At 42.9% G+C, this 19,419-nt stretch overlaps 1 protein-coding gene and 1 long non-coding RNA gene across 3 annotated transcripts in view; one reads left to right on the top strand and one right to left on the bottom strand.

Moving 5' to 3' along the window:
• Window positions 1-33: 33 nt before the first annotated feature.
• CHST10 (carbohydrate sulfotransferase 10) lies at window positions 34-17,734 on the top strand. 2 transcript variants are annotated; one of them, XM_081908881.1, is made up of 6 exons: window positions 34-266; window positions 8,317-8,457; window positions 10,860-10,957; window positions 12,951-13,185; window positions 14,394-14,499; window positions 15,753-17,734. In XM_081908881.1, exons 2-6 carry the CDS (start codon window positions 8,358-8,360, stop codon window positions 16,288-16,290), a joined length of 1,077 nt encoding a protein of 358 aa, XP_081765007.1. In that variant the 5' UTR covers window positions 34-266; window positions 8,317-8,357; the 3' UTR covers window positions 16,291-17,734. The 2 variants fall into 2 exon arrangements, with proteins under 2 accessions (XP_081765007.1, XP_081765008.1); XM_081908882.1 differs by lacking the exon at window positions 34-266 and adding an exon at window positions 1,147-1,166.
• The window catches only part of LOC309368649, a 13,855-nt gene continuing 9,258 nt past the window's right edge, over window positions 14,823-19,419 (bottom strand). The window contains exon 3 of the long non-coding RNA XR_014167837.1: window positions 14,823-15,010. This is a non-coding gene — a long non-coding RNA (uncharacterized lncRNA). The remainder of the gene's footprint in view (window positions 15,011-19,419) is intronic.

The following is a 19,419-nucleotide window of genomic DNA, read 5'->3' on the forward strand; positions in this document are numbered from 1 at the left end:
TCGTTCCCGGGAGGTGCTCTTCCTTCACCCCGGGCCCTCACGCCTCTCCCCACCTCCTTTCCCCCCCCCCCCGCCTCCTCGGTTGCCCGCCTGCTTCGGGAAGGCAGCGCAGCTTGCGCGCCGCGACGGCGCCACCTCCGAGGCGGCGCGCAAACATGGAGGAAGAGGCTGCTGCGGAGGCTGCTGCTGCTGCTGCAGGAGCAGCAGGACCGGGCAGCGGAAGCTGAGGAGAATACGCGGTCCTACTGCTGTTTGCAGCTGCGGAGGCAATAATATATCTATATATCAAAGCGGGGAGCGGGGCAGCAAGCAAAGAAGGCGATGCAGCTGCAGCCCGGGCTGCGCGTCTGCGTCGCCTGCTGAGGGGAGACGCTTTCCCCGGCTCGCGCGGCTGCTGCACCAGCAGGGCCTGGTGGCGGGTCTGTGGGAGGAGCGGAGCTGTAGGCGGGCAATGCATGAGAGGAACGCGGCGGCGGGTCGCTGAGCGACTCAGGCCCCGGGGCGGGGGGGGGGGGGGAGCCGCCTTTCCCTTTGGGGAGGAGAAGAGGGTGGCGGTGGAGCCGGCGCGCCCGGCCGGCCGCTTGCTTGCAGCAGTGGCCCCAGTTGGGCTGCAAACGGGTGAGCACCGGCTTTTGCAAGGAAGGACGCATCTTCCACCACGGGAGCCCCGGCTCTTGGCCCTCTACCCCGGGAGGGAGCGAAGGACTCTGCCCCACCTCGAGAGGGGCTGGCTGTTTCGACGAGCAGCCCCGGGCCCTCTCCCCACTCCTCCGGAGTAAGTACCTGGCTTTTCAAGCCGCGTTTGTTAACAGGGGGGCGGGTCTGTTTGTTTTCAACCAGGGTATGGGCGGCTCTCAGAGCGGTGGTCCATTGAGCTGTATAGGATTTCAGGAAGGGGACATTCCCAGGCTCCCAGTCCCCTCTGGAGACGCCACGGACTGAACCTTGCGAAACATCCCTGAGCCACAGCCCCCTAGGTGTAGTGAGACCCTAGTCAGTGTTTTCACAAAATCCCCCACAAGGAAGGTACTTTTGATAAGGTGTCTTTAATCTGTATATACAGTCTAAAATTGTGAGGTGGAAGATGTATTTTCCTATATGTGCAGAAGGATTCCTCCTCCCTCCAACTTGGTTGGGCAAGAGAACAGCGGGTGGATTCCTTGGAGGTGAGGGATGACGATTTCAGGAAAGAGATCTTGATGGAAGGTGCGCTGCATTTGCCTCCCCAGTTTGCTGCAGTAGTAAAAATAAATAAATAAGATTCAGGGAATTGTTAGGAAGGGGGTTGGAAATAAAACTGTTAGCGCCGTATTGTCATTTTCTCTAAATATGCCATGTTTAGCACAGCCACTCTGCGGAATTTTGTCAACCCGACTGAAAAGAGCAATGAGTACAGTGGCACCTCGGGTTAAATACGCTTCAGGTTACATACGCTTCAGGTTACAGACTCCTCTAACCCAGAAATAGTACCTCGGGTTAAGAACTTTGCTTCAGGATGAGAACAGAAATCGTGCTCCGGCGGCAGCAGGAGGGCCCCATTAGCTAAAGTGGTGCTTCAGGTTAAGAACAGTTTCAGGTTAAGAACGGACTTTCAGAACCAATTAAGTACTTAACCCAAGGTACCACTGTAGCTGAATCCTATAGAAAGGTCACATGGTTTTCCAGTGGGCATCCTGCCTCGTAAGTATGTTTAGGACTGTCATTTGAAATGGTCAGCGGGCTAGAGGAGGGTTATCTTTCTTAAGGAGGCAAAACAAACGTTAAGGCATGAGTGGCGTGTGCAGAGTATCTAGGTGGACATTTTCCTCTTCTACGATTCTGGAACTTGGCGCCTCATCCAATGAAATGGACCGGCAGTCAGTTTAAAGCAGTTGAATGGAAGCATCTTGACATAATGCATGATAAGACACAGAAATTAATTGGATGCAGTGGTGAGCCATGTGCAGGTGCCAGACTGCTACCTTTCAGGAGCAGGTAACCCCTAGCATCAATTGTACAAGTGATATCTGAACTGGCCTAAAGGCCCTTCACCTCCTGTTAAGAACTTTTGGCTAGGGAGTTTTTGAGCAGGATTTCATCTGATGAGATGGGGATTGTAGCAGTAAGGATCAAGGTTCTTCCAGCCATGTGCCCAAGCGCTTGACATGAACTCCTGGAGAAGGTAAAAGAACACACCTCTCAGTTGTTTTTCAGAAAGAAACCTAAAGGCCATTTGCTAATGCAGGCTTGGAGACGGTGCAAACCTATGCACCTTTACTCAGAAGTAAGTCCCATTTACCGTTCAGTGGGGTTTACTCCCGAGATAAAAGTGCACAGGACCATAGCTTTGGAAAACTAAGACAAGGCTGCAGTACAATTTAAATATTTTATGACATTTGTTTACCCTTTGCTTGCATTTCACTTACAGAGAGGAAGAATATGACCATCTTGAACAAACAAATAGCATTTATGAGAGCTCAGAAATGTGATCTGCCTAGTTTTATACAGGTTGTTATCTTTATAGGTTTGCTTTTTTAATGTATAAAATGAAGAGATAGCAGCTGCTCTTAACCTTAGTTTATTCTCAGCCTGGGTCTCGAAGGTGAGCAACGAGTACCTGCCAGGGAAGGTGTTAGAATAGGTTTGAAGCTGAAATTCACTATGTATAGGGAAGGAATTTTGGAGCAGAGAGGCCAGTTAAAAAATGAAGTTTGAGAGCTGGTTATCAGGGGCGCTAGGTCTGATGTTGATGAGAAGCAAACATCTGCCTGTGGTTTTTTGTTTGACTGCCACCTGCTTAAAAGGCAATCTGGAGTCCAGATGTAGTGATTACCATCTAAAATATTCGACAAAGTCATAGAAGAAAGATAAACTGGTGTCTGCTATCTATCAACAACCTTCCATGTTAAGGGACCTGTCAGTGCCAGGTGTTTGAGACAAATAAGAGCAGGAATGGGGAACCTATGAATATCCAGATGTTGGGCTACGGCTTCTATCATCCCTGACAATTGGTCATGCCTGGTGGGGCTGATGGAGGGCTTGGGAATGGTTTTTACCCTTGTGTGCTGCTTGTAATGGATACATCTCCCAATGAAATCAGTGGCAATTACTTCCGGGTAAGTGAGGTTAAGATTGCTGCCAAAGTGTGCAATCCTATAATGCTATAGGAGTAAGACCCAGTGCCCTGTAAACAAAGCAGCCTCCTTGAATATATTAGGAAGAGGTCAAACCACAGAGTGGTGAGCACTGAGGATTCAGTGGAAATAGAGTGAAATAAAAAATGCTATTTGCAATAACTAGGATTTCTGAATGTTTTATTTACATGTTTGAGAATGTAGAAAGAACTTGCTGAGTTCACACTATGATCTCTTCACCATAGATCCACAACTTCAGCTCTCTACTTGGTCTAGAACACCAATTAATGGGAACACATTTAGTGGAGATTCATGCTCCATATTAATTTGTGCAAATTGCATTAAATTGGTATTATACCAATTGTAGAATTGAAAAAATTGGACATATGGTGCAGATTTTATGCTGGGCGGAGGAAGCCTTAAACACCTACTTTTGCAGAATGCAGTAGTGCAGTTTTATAGCTACACTCTGTTTCCTTACTTACTGGTAACCTTGCCCATTTGTATGACTTGTTATTACCGTAGTTTTATGAGCATGATTATATTATAAAATGCAACTTGCAGTCTACAAGTGTAGCTTTCATAGACGCCATATAACTTCCTTACAACCTGAGTATTGTTACAGTGTGCAAAGGGTGAAATTTCACATATATATGACTTTTAAAATTCATGATCTTGGCTGCTACTGCCGTCTGCCACTCCCCCCCCCCCCCGATTGTTGAGAATTCAACTTCATTTTTGCCTTAGCTTATTCTCGGCTACAGAATCCCAAAACTAGGTTATCTGCTGCTGTTTTTGTGAGACGGCCATTGTATCCTGTGTTTTGAGTGGGTTGGGGATTCCCATTTTCATATTTCACTTAGTAATTAGGGATGCAGTGGACTAGACAAGTGTCAGATTTCAACTTTTCATCTGAGGTTGATGCATCTAAATCCTTTAGGATCCCTTTATCATTCAATAAGTCAGGAGCAATCCACACTTATCTGTAGCAGCTGCTTTCTCAAAGTGTGATGCTGGGCTGCTTTGGGATTGTGAGTACTGGCAGAAAGAGTTCTTCCTTGCACTAGCTTAGTTTGATGGGAAGGAACCATGAGCCATGCTTAGTAAGGGTCAGACTGCTAAAAGGCCTTGTTGACATGTTAACGCTGAGCCGGAGAGAACAGTCAAATGTGCAGAACCCTGGAATGAAAATCATGGCTGCTTCTTTCTTTCATCAGCCCTGCTGTTACCGTGCCACATAAAGCTAAGCCGTGGTTTGTTTCAGCACTACGTGCAAACCATAGCTGTCAGCTTACAGATTTGAAAATAAGGGGCCAGCAGCCTTGAAAATAAGGGACCAGCAGCCAAAATAAGGGACCTGCAGCCTCACCTGTTCCAGGCATTCCAGTCTTCCTGTCCTCCTGCAGTCTGGTCAAACTCATGCTGGTAGCTTCGAGAACACTGTCCAACCAACTTTGTAACCAGAGGTTCAACTGAAGAGAATCTGAATCACATGCACCACAAGGCCTATGCAGCCTCAACTTAAGATGGCTCCCCGGCCTGGCTTTGCACTGCAAAGTTTGCAGCAGTACGTGCAACATAATGGCATCCAGCATTCAAAAAACCCCTCAGCTTGCATTAACTAGCCACACACAAGGCATGCAAGCTCCACCCCCCTGTCGTTCTTAGACTTCTTATTGGGTGAGCAACACAGCCAAGCAACACAGTTGGAGCCTCCCTGGCCGGCAGGGAGGGAGGGAGAGGAGCTGCTTCCTTTAAAATTTAAGGGGCATCATTTAAGGGACATTTAAGGGACATCCATCAATAAGGGACAGCAGCGGGACATGGCGCTGGAATAAGGGACTGTCCCTTCAAATAAGGGACACTTGACAGCTGTGGTGCAAACCCAGGCTCATGGTTTGTCTCATGCAAACCACGAGCAAGACTTTTCCCTCTTGTACACTCACAGCTGTTATTTATTAATTAAATTTATATACTGCCCTTCATCCAAGGATCACAGGGCAGTTTACAGTATAAAAACACAAAAATGCCGAACAATACCCCACCCCAAACTATGTGGCTTCCATAAATTTGCCTATGAGGGAATTTGCCTCCCTCATAGGCTGAAAAAGTTACCCAACTCGGAGTTAGACCCAGAGTTTCTTCAGTGTGGTATAATGATTAGAGTTTTGAACTAGGACTTGGGGGACAGCAATTCATGTCCCCACTCAGTTATGAAGCTCATTGGGTGACCTTGGGCCAATCACTTTCCCTGTCTGGCCCACCTCACAGGGTTGTTGTGAAGATGAAAAGGAGAACCTAGGTGTATATGTGATATCATGGTGCCCAGCCAAGTGTATTTTTCTAATTGCAGATGCTGAAAATTTTAAGTGGGTCAAATATTTCTCTCCTTATGATTCCACAATCCTATAAGAATGAGCTCAGGGGAAAGAAAGCAGTCTGTCTCGCTGGACCCTGTTACTTTAAAGAAAATATTGCATGAAGGGAGATGTGTAATCTAGGTCATGGTTTAATGTATTGCAAATAAAAGCAATATGTTCGTTTCTGGGTTCCTTTCTCTTGTCTGCATTCAGATCATCCTATTGAGCGTAGCAGGAAGTAAGAGTAAACTTGGCCAGAAATTTAATGAAAGACATCAGGATTCCTGTCTTAAACTAGCAAGAGTTGAAGGCAGCTCCATACGTCACACAGCTGATGGACGTGTGTACAGATTTTACACTGGTGTTTCTTCCAGCACACACTTGATATGTGGAGGGATATGTCTGTGTACATCTGGCTCTGGCCCAGACTCACCAGATGTGCGTACTTGGGGTTTAAATATATGTGCATGCATGCATAGACGTATATTCTACAGTGCAGAACTGGTGTACCTGCAGCATGCTTTTAGAACTTCCCTAACATGTTGAGTTGCGGCAGCATTGAGAACAATGAATTGCTTTGTAGGCTCAGTACAATTCCGAAGATTTTTATTTTTTAAAAAATTACATAAAATCCACTTTTTGTGGTGTAGATATATTTAGTAGAACTTCTGTGAATGGTTTGTTTTGTTGGAATTTTATGTATGCAGGGGACGCAATTGTTTGTTCTGTCTTAGACTGGCACCCATTTAAGACTGGCAAGAGCATTTCAGAAGCTTGAAAGAGAACTCAGGTCCAGACTTCTGTGACGCTGTCTTGTTCATGGCTTCCGCAAATGTGCTCGAGCGTGATTCTTAAAAGCTTGTACAAAAAGTGCTGTAGCATCTTGGAGAATAACTGGCTTATTGTGGCATGGCTGAGCTTTCATAGGCTACTGCCCACTTCATCAGATGTTTAAGGCAGCTTTTACAGGCCTTTGCGTAGAAGGGGGAAAGACTTGCACAGCTGAATCAAATGTTACAAAAATACACGGTATTCACAACAAACAGGTTAATCTCCATCTTCGTTCCATTTGTCCTCTTGGTACTGCAGATTAGCACGGTTCCTCTACTAAACTTTTATTTTACACTGACAAATCTGTCCATTTTGAACAAGGGTACATTCCTCTAAAAAGTCTGCAAGCTCATTTTTTTAAAAAACAAACAAACCACAGAGTATAGTCCATTTAATATTTGCCTTATGTAATCTGTTGAAATGATTTTGAGACTCATTGCTTAATTGCTCCACAATTTGGGCAGCCTTTATTAGGAGCAACCAAAATGTCAGAAATAGTGACAAGTCTTCTTTCGGGACAGCAAAAGCTTTATATACCAAAATACCTGTGTTCTCTTTGATTTGTGTGCACAATACAATCGTGCCAAGCCATATTTGTCATATTTCCTTTGGTCCTCTAGAAACCTTCATAACATGGGTTAACCTTCCCAGGTGGGCAATTTGCCACACCTGTCTGTACCTCCTGTTTACAGAAATTCCTTCCATTGTTTCCCAGGCCGAGGCCATGTCTGCATGCGCAACCAGTGAAAAGTGGCTGATCCATTCTGTGCACTTTATACTTCAGGCTGCATCAACTGAAGTCAATAATGTTAACTGGGGTAACTTGGTAATAGTTTTCAGGTTGGCCTTAGTTTCTCGAAACAATAGGGAACAAAGCTTGTGGGTTTCTTGGCTTCTGGTTTGCTGCTTCTGGTGAGGCATGGCATTGAGCAGTGGGGAATCCTGAGCAGTGCGCAGCAGCATGCTATTGGTTCATGTGAAACTACAGTATAGTTAAACATTTAACTATGGTTTAATGATGTGCAGACTGGGCTACTGTCTTTTACAGTTCCATCCATTTCTGCATAGTTTTCTTGTTATTTTAATGCATGGGTGGCTAACATTTTCCAGCCCTATGGCCACATTGACATCTACCCCTCTGAGGACTGTACGCCAACAATGGATGTGGACCATGCATGTACGCGCACACGCATGCACGCTCACTACACATGTGCATTGCCCACATTCGGTGCACACAGAGTCACCGCACATACACTGCCGAACAACGTGCAAGCAAGCATTTAAATATAACACTCTTGCACACAGGCACACACACAATTACAGTCAGCATTCCCACTCCAGCAGTGGGGTGTCTCAAAATGCTGCCTTTTGCTTTGCACAGATAATTTGCTGATGGTACATAGAAAAAGACCCTTCTGGCTGCTCTTTAGAAATCCTTGCTCAATGGCAGCTGGAGAAATTTCTTTATCTCCTGATTTGGTAGATAACGTGCTCTCTTTGCTCTTTAGAGATCTCCATCTACAGAACAGACAAAGCGTTTTAGCGTTGGATCAGAAGATAAAGCTGCTCAGGGCCGGCAGTCCACTTCCTATAGCTTGGAGGTCTGAATCGGCCAGCCACCTCTCTTAATGTCAATATTTCACCTTTAGTGTGTATGTATTTGTACCGGAATTAGCATGTGGGAGGCAATCTCTTTTTGAAGATAGCTGTGTAAAATAATGAATTCTAGTAATTCTATAGCTGAGGGCAGTTCAAGGGCTGTACTGTTAATCCTCTTACTGGAGTAGACTGCAATGGAAGGAGATGCTTCTTTAGTTATAGAAGAGGCTACTTCTCAGAAAATAAAAAAGTACATGTGAAAATTGATACTTTCATGCTTGCTTGTTTATGATGCATTTAAATGTTTTATTTCTTCCTGTTTTATAGCTGCTTTGGATCTGTTACAGATAGACAGGCAGCATAGAAACTCATAAGAACATTTTATTTTTCATTTTTGTTTTGTTTTGGAAAAGCAGGAACCAACGGACGTTATATGGATCATATCTGAAACATCATGCACCGCCAGTGGCTGCTGTTAGCTGCATGCTTTTGGGTTGTATTCATGTTCATGGTTGCTAGTAAGTTCATCACGCTGACCTTCAAAAATCCTGATGGTAAGTTCACAGATATTTTTCTTTTTACTGATGCACATTCTGGAACAAAAAGAACACCTGGCAGTGTTAACGTCCAGAGAATTATTTTTATATGCTGCTGCTGCTTGTCTTTTCTACAAACATTACAGAATGCATAGTATAAATAATTAGTAAATGAAAATGCTTTCCCTTTAATAACATGCTTTCCCACTTATAAATCACATGTTGGAAAAATTACCTGAATTACGCTTGTTGAAGATGCATATTTTCCCATGACTTGCTTTCCTTAAGGTAAACGAATCAAATATGCTGTGCAGCAATGGAGGTTTGTGCAGCTTAGAAAAAGTTGAAAGAAATAATACAAATCTCCCGAATTTCCATTCCTTTCCCCCTGCCTGCTTTTTTTCATTGTGTTTGTTGATTTTAGAACAAGTAACAGCTTGTCTACATGAAAGATAGGTATAAAGCAGTATACATCTTCAATGCAACTGTATATCTGCAAAAATAAATAACTTGTCTAGCTGGCAACCAATATATACCTTTAAAAATTGCCATATCTAAAAAGTTGTCATTTGGCAAGTTGCTACAGAATGAACACTTCGACTCTTCCTTGCTCCCATTTGCTAACACTGGGCCATGTGATCTTGGGTTGAAGGTTCCAGGTGGTGAGAAGTGGACCCCTTTTTCTGAAATAATAAAAATAAAAATAAATAATTTTATGCCGCCCATCTGACTGGGTTTCCCCAGCCACTCTGGGCAGCTTCCAATAAATTAAAACACAGTAAGACATAAAACAATAATTGTGATAATGAGAGTTAGATGCAAAAGATTTTGTGTGCAACATGAAAATTTATATGGAAAAGTACAAATAGTGTCGTTCTCTATTACGTACAGCATTTACATGTTAATCCCGAGTAGTGATTTAAATGCTTGGTTTTCAGGGGCATGTTTGCAAGGTATTTTTTGTGCTTTATCCCAAATTGGCCCTGCATTGCTTCTTATTGATTTCTGTCCTAGGCTGCTTAGTTGAAAAATAACAGCTAGTCTTTTGCTTATCTTAAGTAGCCCAGATGGTATTAAACTGTTAATGAGTTTAAATCCATTTGATGGCACTGTCTTGTTGTTGTTCTCTCTCTCTCTCTCTCTCTCTCTCTCTCTCTCTCTCTCTCTCTCTCTCTCTCTCTGATAAGGTCTTTAGGCAGAAGTCTTCCATTGGCAGGGGACATAGTGGTTTTTGTGTGTGGATATGTCATGGTGGCAATTTCTGCATTTTCCCATAATAAGCCATTTAGTGGTGATCAAATTGATAAAGGAAGTATTATGTACTGCAGTCAAATTTTAGTTGGCTGAAAGAGGAAGATTAGTGCCAGCAAACTATTAGACTCCTTGCGTGACTTTGCTGCATACACTTCAGTCATCTTCACTTAAGATAGAATTATTGTTGAGGGGAGCTACACATTTTCCATACACTCAACACACAGTGTTCACTTCCATTCAGTTTTTAAGGTAGTTAGTGAAAAATGACATACAAATGCAAACTGAGACCTGTGGGCATACAAATTTAATAAATAATAATAATAACCTACAATGCATTTGTTTCAACAGGGTCTTACTCTGAAGTTCTGCTGTTTCCACAAACTTTCTTTTTCCTCCTGGTTTTAATGCATCTCTGTGGGGGTTTTTTTTTGTCTGTTTTGTCTGTAAGTCACGTTGAGGTTGACTTGGGCAAGATAAAGTGACAAACAAATTTTAAAAATAATTTTTTTTAAAAAAATTAAATTTTAATTTTAAACAAATTTTAATTTTAAACAAATTTTAATTTTAAACAAATTTTAAAAATAAAAAAAATTAAATCTACAGCAGAAGTTCCTAGTCAACTATCTATGTATCATCTATCTATATCTATCTATCTATCTATCTATCTATCTATCTATCTATCTATCTATCATCTATCATCCATCTATCTATCTATCTATCTACACACACACATATATATACATACATATACACACAAGTAAACAAAGCTAAAATAATTTAATTCTATCAAATATGGCTCAAGGCAAAATTGCATATTATACAGTAAATATGGAAGTAGCCATTTCCTTCTGAATATTCATGGTGATGAATGCACAGACTCATGCAATGACTTCAGACATGATGGTTGTATGGCATGTGAAGTATTAACCCTTACCCTAAGTAGATTCATGAACAGGGTTCTCAGACCATAGCTGGGCTTGGTAGTCAGCTATTATCTCTTCTAGACATGGAATATGCCAAAAGTGTTTTAGAGCGCATGCAGAGTGCCTCTCTTATTGAGCAAGTGCAGCTGCCCACCCTCAAAGCATGTGATAAATGATACCAGAAATTGGTAATAATATATATGTATGCCTTTCTTTCTATTATTCTGTTTTCTTCTTACCTAGTGTATGGTGTCAAGCAAGAGCCGTTAACATTGACAGCTATAACTAAAGTAGAGAAAATTCAAGTGACAAAATCGAAAAGGTTTCCTGGAGAGATTCAGGTATGTGCTGCTAACCCAGAGTAAAAGTTGTATTCTACCAAAATAAGCTTGGTTGGTAGGAAGCTTGAGGCATTTGTAGAATTCCCCTCAGTGATGCTAGACTAACCCCATCCCTGAGGGATATGAGCTGAACAATACAATACACAAAATGCACGAACATCCTATATTTTTAATTGTTCTTAATATGGAATTAAAAAGCAGAGACAGTACCTTACCAACAAAGGTCCGCATAGTTAAAGCCATGGTTTTCCCAGTAGTGATGTATGGAAGTGAGAGCTGGACCATAAAGAAGGCTGATCGCCAAAGAATTGATGCTTTTGAATTATGGTGCTGGAGGAGACTCTTGATAGTCCCATGGGCTGCAAGAAGATCAAACCTCTCCATTCTGAGCCCTGAGTGCTCACTGGAAGGACAGATCGTGAAGCTGAGGCTCCAATACTTTGGCCACCTCATGAGAAGAGAAGACACCCTGTAAAAGACCCTGATGCTGGGAAAGATGGAGGGCACAAGGAGAAGGGGACGACAGAGGACGAGATGGTTGGACAGTGTTCTCGAAGCTATAAACATGAGTCTGACCAAACTGCGGGAGGCAGTGGAAGACAGGAGTGCCTGGCGTGCTCTGGTCCATGGGGTCACAAAGAGTCAGACACGACTCAACGACTAAACAACAAAAAATATGGAATTGAAAGCCATCACCACAACTTGTCATAGTGAATTCTGTATATCAGTCACACATTGTCTGAAAAAGGACTTTGTATTTTCTGTGCCAGGTATATGACTTACTTTATTTTATTTTAATACAATCCCAATATCCTCCTTGTCTATATGGTACTGCAGAGAAGCTATAAGGTTTACTGCTTTTCAGCACAACCTGTAGCAGCTTGTTTGCTGGATTCTAAAACCTAAACAGCTTTATCTTACAAGGATTAATCTTTACGCCTGTTCCAACCTTTCTCTTTATTCTGGTAGGAATATTTAGGGCAGAATATATGTCCTAAATATTCTTAATTTCCTCCCGCATCCACGGAATGGAAATTTAGGAGCCCAATGTAACAATAGGCAAGTATACGCTAACTATTATAATTCTGAAATCCATTGTGCAATTATATCGTGGATATAATGTGCATAATTTCAAGGAAGACGAGAAGGTGGGATAATTTTTCTATTAAAAGTTGTGTTCCAGTGCTTAGTGCGTCATAATTTCAGCATGGGGGCAGGGGGCGGGAAAAGGCTTTTCTCCCACTGCAGTATGTATATAGCCTGGCAACCAACACATGGAAAGGTATTGATTTGTTCTTCTGATGAAGGCAAACTGGAAAGTGTGCTGTGTGCTTAGTGGAAATCTTGTACTTGGGGCCAAGACTGAGTTTTCACAGAGGCTTGCATAATCACAGTCACTCAGAAAATGAGCAACTTCAGCTGTGCAAATTGTGTCACACACACACACACACACACACCCAGTAGAAGCGTAAAGGTAAAGGGACCCTTGACCATTAGGTCCAGTCGTGACCGACTCTGGGGTTGTGGCGCTCATCTCGCTTTATTGGCCGAGGTATACAGCTTCCGGGTCATGTGGCCAGCATGACTAAGCCACTTCTGGTGAACCAGAGCAGTGCACGGAAACGCCGTTTACCTTCCCACGGGAGTGGTACCTATTATCTACTTGCACTTTGACATGTTTTCGAACTGCTAGGTTGGCAGGAGCAGGGACCAAGCAACGGGAGCTCACCCCGTCGCAGGGATTCGAACCACCGACCTTCTGATCGGCAAGTCCTAGGCTCTGTGGCTTAACCCACAGTGCCACCCGTGTCCCTTAGTGGAAGCATAGGATGCCACAAATGGGTGTTCTGCATGAGACCAGTCCAGAGTAATTGTGCTGTATATGTCTAATTTCATGTTCCTTTAAAATGTGAACTGGAAAATAAAATTCTTCCTTGTGCTCTCCTTTCCCCCTCCCCTCCCCCTCCCTCCTCTTCTCCCATTTTATACCAAGACAATAGGTAGAGGTCTATCTGAAGACATTATACATCAACCTTTGGTCCATATGGAAAGGCTTGAGCTACTCAGGAATGTGTGCCAAGATGCATCGCTGAAAAACCTCACTCACACTACTGTTTCAAAATTCGTTTTGGATCGGATATTTGTATGTGATAAGCACAAGATCCTCTTCTGTCAAACTCCAAAAGTTGGCAATACTCAGTGGAAGAAAGTCTTGATTGTTTTAAATGGTATCTGTTTACTTCTTAAAGCTTCTGACATGTGTGCTTGGTTGGCTAGAGAAAAACCTTTAACTAGCATAGTATAAAGATAGGATGTTTCTGTCCACTGATTCATTTATTTTTTATTCCAGCATTTCATTCCCTCTTCTTTTATATTCTGTTTTTCAAACACGTCATTCAAAAATAAAAATCCTGAAGTCTTCCGATACTTACCTTTGCACCACCTGCATAACCTGTACCAAAACCATGGCAATATGGTTGGTGCACTGCTGTGGTTATTGGGAGCTAATTGCAACCTGAGCTTTAAAATTAAATCTACTGCTGTGCCCAGTGCAGCTTAAGCAAGAGAATCAAACTATTCCAAACATAAGATACCATGCCCCCAAAGTTTTAACTAAAGTTTACTGCAATGTCAAATTAGCATTTCAGTTTGACTTCATTTCATTTCAAAAATCTATAGTCCATAGGCATTCCCAGCTTAGAATAAAGTTACATAGTTATAGAGCTATTACCATACTTTTCCGTGTATAAGACTAGGTTTTTTTACTCAAAAATAATGTTAAAAACGGGGCTCGTCTTATACACGGGCATTGTATTGTTGGGCCAGGTGACTGGTTGCAGCTGCAAGCTGCAGGCTGTCTGCAGCGATTTGGTGGGTGATTGTTTGCTGTGGCAAGGGCTGCTGTGGATTGGCTGTCACTGTGGCAATTGGGCTTTTGATTGCCGGCTGCTGTAGACGAGCGGGCAGACGCTTGTGTGGTGTAGCGGTTAAGAGCGGTAGTCTCGTAATCTGGTGAACCGAGTTCGCGTCTCCGCTCCTCCACATGCAGCTGCTGGGTGACCTTGGGCTAGTCACACTTCTCTGAAGTCTCTCAGCCCCACTCACCTCACAGAGTGTTTGTTGTGTGGGAGGAAGGGAAAGGAGATTGTGAGCCTCTTTGAGACTCCTTAGGGTAGTGATAAAGCGAGATATCAAATCCAAACTCCTCCTCTTCTTTTGCGATGCGATCTTTTATGAGCGTTTGCATTCGGATTAGTGAATTTCTGCATTCCTCCCCCCACAAAAGCTCTACAACTCTGGGCATTCCCCCCCCCCATTTTCTTAAATTTGAGACCCCTCTTATACACGGAAAAGTATAGTAATTTTCTTTTTTTAAAAAAAAAGAAAGAAAGAAAGGTATCTTTCTAAAAACATGTACTAACTTACTTTTCCCCAGGAGCTTTTTCTTCCATTGAGGAGATCCCAGAGAACATTGTGCATGACCATGAGAAGAATGGTTTGCCGCGCTTATCTTCCTTCAGTGACTCAGAAATTCAAGAGCGGTAGGTGATAAACTTTAGCTTAATTTGGTGTCTGAACCAAACAGCTGTCTTGTTTTGAAAAGCCAAACTTAACCAAATTAAGTGGCGTGTATGAAAAGTAAGCATGCTGAAAGGAGAAGTAACCCATGTTGACCTAAGGCAGAACCTTTTTTTATGCTAACCAAAAAGTCACATGATAGTGCACATGCTTTTGAGTGATCCAGAATGCTATTAGGCTGTAGGGCTGGGCAATATCTGGTTTTCAACATTGTGATATATCACCAACTAGACTTGAAACCCATTTTGTGATACTGGTTTCAGAACTGGTTTTGGATGATAGATTGATATATCGTCCAACCCAGTTAGGCTAGATCAGTTTTCTCAAACTTCCAAGTTCATTGATCCCCTTGATGAGCTTATAAAGTTGTCGTCAACCATACCCTAGTGTTCTTAAAATGGCAGTTTTGTAGAGCAGCAAGGATTCATCCTGAAGAAGTGTGGGTGGATGGTGTTGCTGGCTGATTCTCCATCTCTGGAAATAAAAAAACAAAAAAACTCTGTTTGTAGGCTAAACATTTCATTTAGGTAAGACATAAGAGTCAAATGTTGTTCTCAGGGCTGGTTCATTCACACCTGTACATCAATTGATTTCTCATTGCTTGGTAACTTGAAGAATGCATGGACAGACTTTCGGTGCATATGGCCTCTACCGCTATGCTGTCACATTTGTGACATGGGTGGCACTGTGGTCTAAACCACTGAGCCTCTTGAGCTTGCTGATCGTAAGGTTTGCAGTTTTAATCCGTGCAATGGGGTGAGCTCCTGTTACTTTGTCCCAGCTCCTGCCAACCTAGCAGTTCTAAAGAATACCAGCGCAAGTAGATAAATAGGTACCGCTGCGGCGGGAAGGTAAACGGTGTTTTTGTGCAACCTGGCTTCTGTCACGGTGTCCTGTTGCACCAGAAACAGTTTAGTCATACTGGCCACATGACCTGGAAAGCTGTCTGCAGAAAAATACCAGCTCCCTTGGCCTGAAAGCAGAGATGAGCACTGCACCCCATAGTCGAATTCAACTGGACTTAACTGTCCAGTGGTCCTTTACCTTTACTTGCTGTTGCATTCACACATGCAAGTCACCATTTGCTGCTGCAGCCATCAAGTGAGGAACATGCATGTGTGGAACTGTGTGGAATTTAGCTGTGAATTTCCAGCAGATAACAAATTCCTAAAATTGCCACGTACAACTTGTTTCCTCTTTTTCTTACCTATTTCAGGCTGAAATTATACTTCAAGTTCCTTATCGTAAGAGATCCGTTCGAGAGGCTTATTTCTGCATTCAAAGACAAGTTTGTCCGCAATCCTCGTTTTGAACCTTGGTATAGGCATGAAATTGCTCCCGGCATCATTCGAAAATATAGAAAGAATCGCACTGAGACCAGGGGGCTGCAGTTTGAGGACTTCGTGCGCTACTTGGGTGATCCAAATCATCGGTGGCTAGATATACAATTTGGAGACCGCATCATTCATTGGGTGACCTACGTGGAACTTTGTGCCCCCTGTGAAATAACATACAGTGTAATTGGACATCATGAAACCTTGGAAGAGGATGCACCATACATCTTGAAGGAAGCTGGAATAGACCATCTGGTGTCTTATCCTACTATTCCGCCGGGGATAACACTGTATAACAAAACTAAGGTGGAACGCTATTTCTCGGGAGTTAGCAAGAGAGACATCCGCCGCCTTTATGCCCGTTTTGAAGGAGATTTTAATCTTTTTGGCTACCCAGAGCCAGATTTCCTACTCAACTGACACCTAGGAGCTGTGGATGAATAAGAATAGTTGATTAAAGTGTACAAAATAATATTCTGCGTAACTGAGATGGTACTGTATCTTTTGTAGGTTTCAGAAACTTGTTCCTTATATCTGTTGGAAGATTTGCTATGTAGGAGCAACTAGGGATTGCAAATCGCTAGCTACTGAAAATAGTTTTTTAATACATGGCACTGCAATATGTTAAAAGCAAAACTTGTTCAGATAGAAAATGTCAAACGTTCTTCTTTCCCTTAACCAACAGAGGATGGACCAGTAATCTATAAATGAACTTGAAAGTGATTGCATTTATAAAGAACATTTAAAGAGGGAGGCAGCTTTCTCTAGAGTTCATGGGCTAAGGACCTGAATATGAAACTTGGATGTCAACCTGGGACCAAACATTGGAAAGCATTTTATAGATGAGGAAAAGACTTCCAGATTCTGATGTCGATCTGAAGGTCTTTTTTTCTTGGGTTCCTTTGCCATAGCCTTATGATAGCAGTGACTAACCATTCAAGTCAAACAGTCGTGCATTTTTCACTGACAACCTTTGAGGTCATAGGAGATCAGAAATCTTCTGCAAGTGAACCTACTTGTTAAAAATGTGGGGAAATTTAAAAATGTGATGTTTCTTGTATACACTTGAGTGACTTAGGTACCATTACTGCTACCAAGCCTACATGTGTCCCTGACCACATATTCAGTGTGAGCACACAAGCAAACACCTCAGACGTGAAGTTATTCAACAACTTGAGCCAAAGTCACAGTGTGCCGTGGAGACAGTGCCTTGCACTTTGGCCACAAAGGGGAAATAGCAGTATGTAGATGCACAGAGTCCCTCTTTGGACGAAAGCAGAGGTTGCATTTGGGTAGAGAGAACAGCAAGATCAGGGGAAACAGCAGAGAAGCTTCAGTGTTGAAGCATTAATAATTACCTGTTACAAAGCCAGGGGAAAGAGTAATTTCCTGTGATTCACAGTGAGTAGAGAGTTTGGGGTTCTAGATGGATGCCAAGGTTGTTGGGATGATTGACACCCTGGCTCTGAGATAACATGCAAGCAAGCAGGAAAAAGACTATGATGGGGGACCAAAGACGAAAGGCCTTTGTAGGGTGTGTTGAGTCCCAATTGGTGCAGTACTCAAGCAAGCAATCTGGGTTCTTCTGGAACCTTCCCAAAACGGCTAAGGGGATATGACACCAGGCTTTAAGATCCTGAAGAAGATAACAAAAATTGAGGAGAGGCAAGGGAACAGGGAAGAGGAGGCAGGGAAACCAGCAACCCGTTGGAATCTGAACCAATTGAACTGTGTGTCCACTTCGGGACAAGAACTTAAAAGGTTCTGTTTCTTGTGTTTGCGGGGTTACCTGAATCAAATGGGAAGATTGCAAATCTGGCTGAAAGACTGATATATTTCCAAAACAAGGTGTATTTGCATGAAATGAGAAGAGGCAGGATGCTTTTAAGTCCGCTCCCTCCACTCCTCATGGCAGTTAGGGGTAAACTTAGAGGTGTGTGTAAGATTGAATGCCAAGTTTGAAAGTACTGGCTGCAAAAATGTTAAACCAAGGTGATGGACCCCTGTCTTAAGAAATGCAGCATGGAGAGTACTTCTTGGAATTGCACTTTAGTTCCCACCTTGGGCTAATGAACAGCCAAATTGAGCTGCATTGGCTGTGTCCAGCCAGAATGAGGCATTTGTAACCATTCTGGGCCCTTGTTTTCCATGGTAATGAGATGGAGCCTAAGTTGTGTTAGGGAGGGGAGCTAGTGTACACTTTGTACAATCATTTGTAGAGCAAAGCTGAAGGAGTCAAAAGTGAGGCTGAACACCTTGGTAAAAGATATCTAATGTGCATTTTCAGGGTTTGGTAAACGTGCATTTTGCCATTCTTAATTTCATTTATTTTTAAATGGTGCTGGCTATCCTAATGATCGCACAAGCGAACTTATAGAGTGCTGCCAAAGTAAATTGGATCAATATTCCATTCAAGCCAGGTGTCTCTTGGGACCAATTCTTAATCTTGGAAATACTCATGCGTGCAGTGGGGCAGTGGGACTCCCTTAAGATCTCCACTGCATGTGCAACACTAACATAGTATTGTAAGACTTAATGTCCGATATTCATATCCTTGCATTATAAAAAAAGGATGGTAAGACTCAGAAATGGATGTTGATGAACATGTGCATATTTTGTCACACTGAGTTATATACACAGAGGTGCACTGGCAGGGGGGTGCACCGCCCCCGGCACCATCAAGGAGGGGGGTACCATCGCAGCCGCCACCCCTGGACTTGTGCCGTGTGCACCCCCCACCGTGCTGCCCCCGCAGGCAGCAGGCCATGCCCCTGCAGGCGACTTGCCACTCCCCCACCTGCTGTCCGCCCCCGGTGCCAGAGCATGCAGTTTTGCCACTGCCCAGGTGCAAGCATGATATTTCCAGAACTGAATGTGTAAATTGACCCTTTCAGCAGGCAGATTTGTTGCATCAGAGGGGAGATCCCAAATTCCTAATCTTTCCACAAAAGAGCCCTGTTTTTTTAATATACTTTAGGGTCCGTCCCCCCCCCCCACTTCCATATGAATAACTGGCAAAATTCACCTGGAATATAAAGAGAAGTTCTGTCTGTGTATATACATGTACTAAAGTTTAATAGCAAATTTTAAATGTCCAGAACAACAATAATACTTCTGATTTGTGCTTGTGTTGTCATTGTTCATAAGAGGCAACTTTTTCATTTTATTTTTAGGTTCACCAGCAATAATAATAATAAGAAGAAAAAACTCCTGTTGATCAGCTTTGCTCCACTGTGATGCCAGGAGAAAGGAATAGTTGCATATTAGTTTTCAGTGGGTCAGAATCTGATTTTGGTCAACACAATTTGGACACTTGACATAAATGTTGAAATCCTGCTATAGTAGTGTCTTAACTTGATTGGCCAGGAGTAGTCAGAATGGTGAGAAATTTGAGAAAAACCTCCACGTCTTCTCGTAAGACGTATTTTGTAAACTTGAAGAAGAAAAAAATCAGTGCCAAAATTGCTGCTTCCCATATATTCTGTTGCCAGTGGGAATCTTTTAAAGACTTGAGAGCCATTCTATATATTGCACAACGATTGAGATGAC

The sequence above is a fragment of the Podarcis melisellensis genome (genome assembly GCF_964234715.1).
Source record: "Podarcis melisellensis genome assembly, chromosome: 4".
Lineage (NCBI taxonomy): Eukaryota > Metazoa > Chordata > Lepidosauria > Squamata > Lacertidae > Podarcis > Podarcis melisellensis.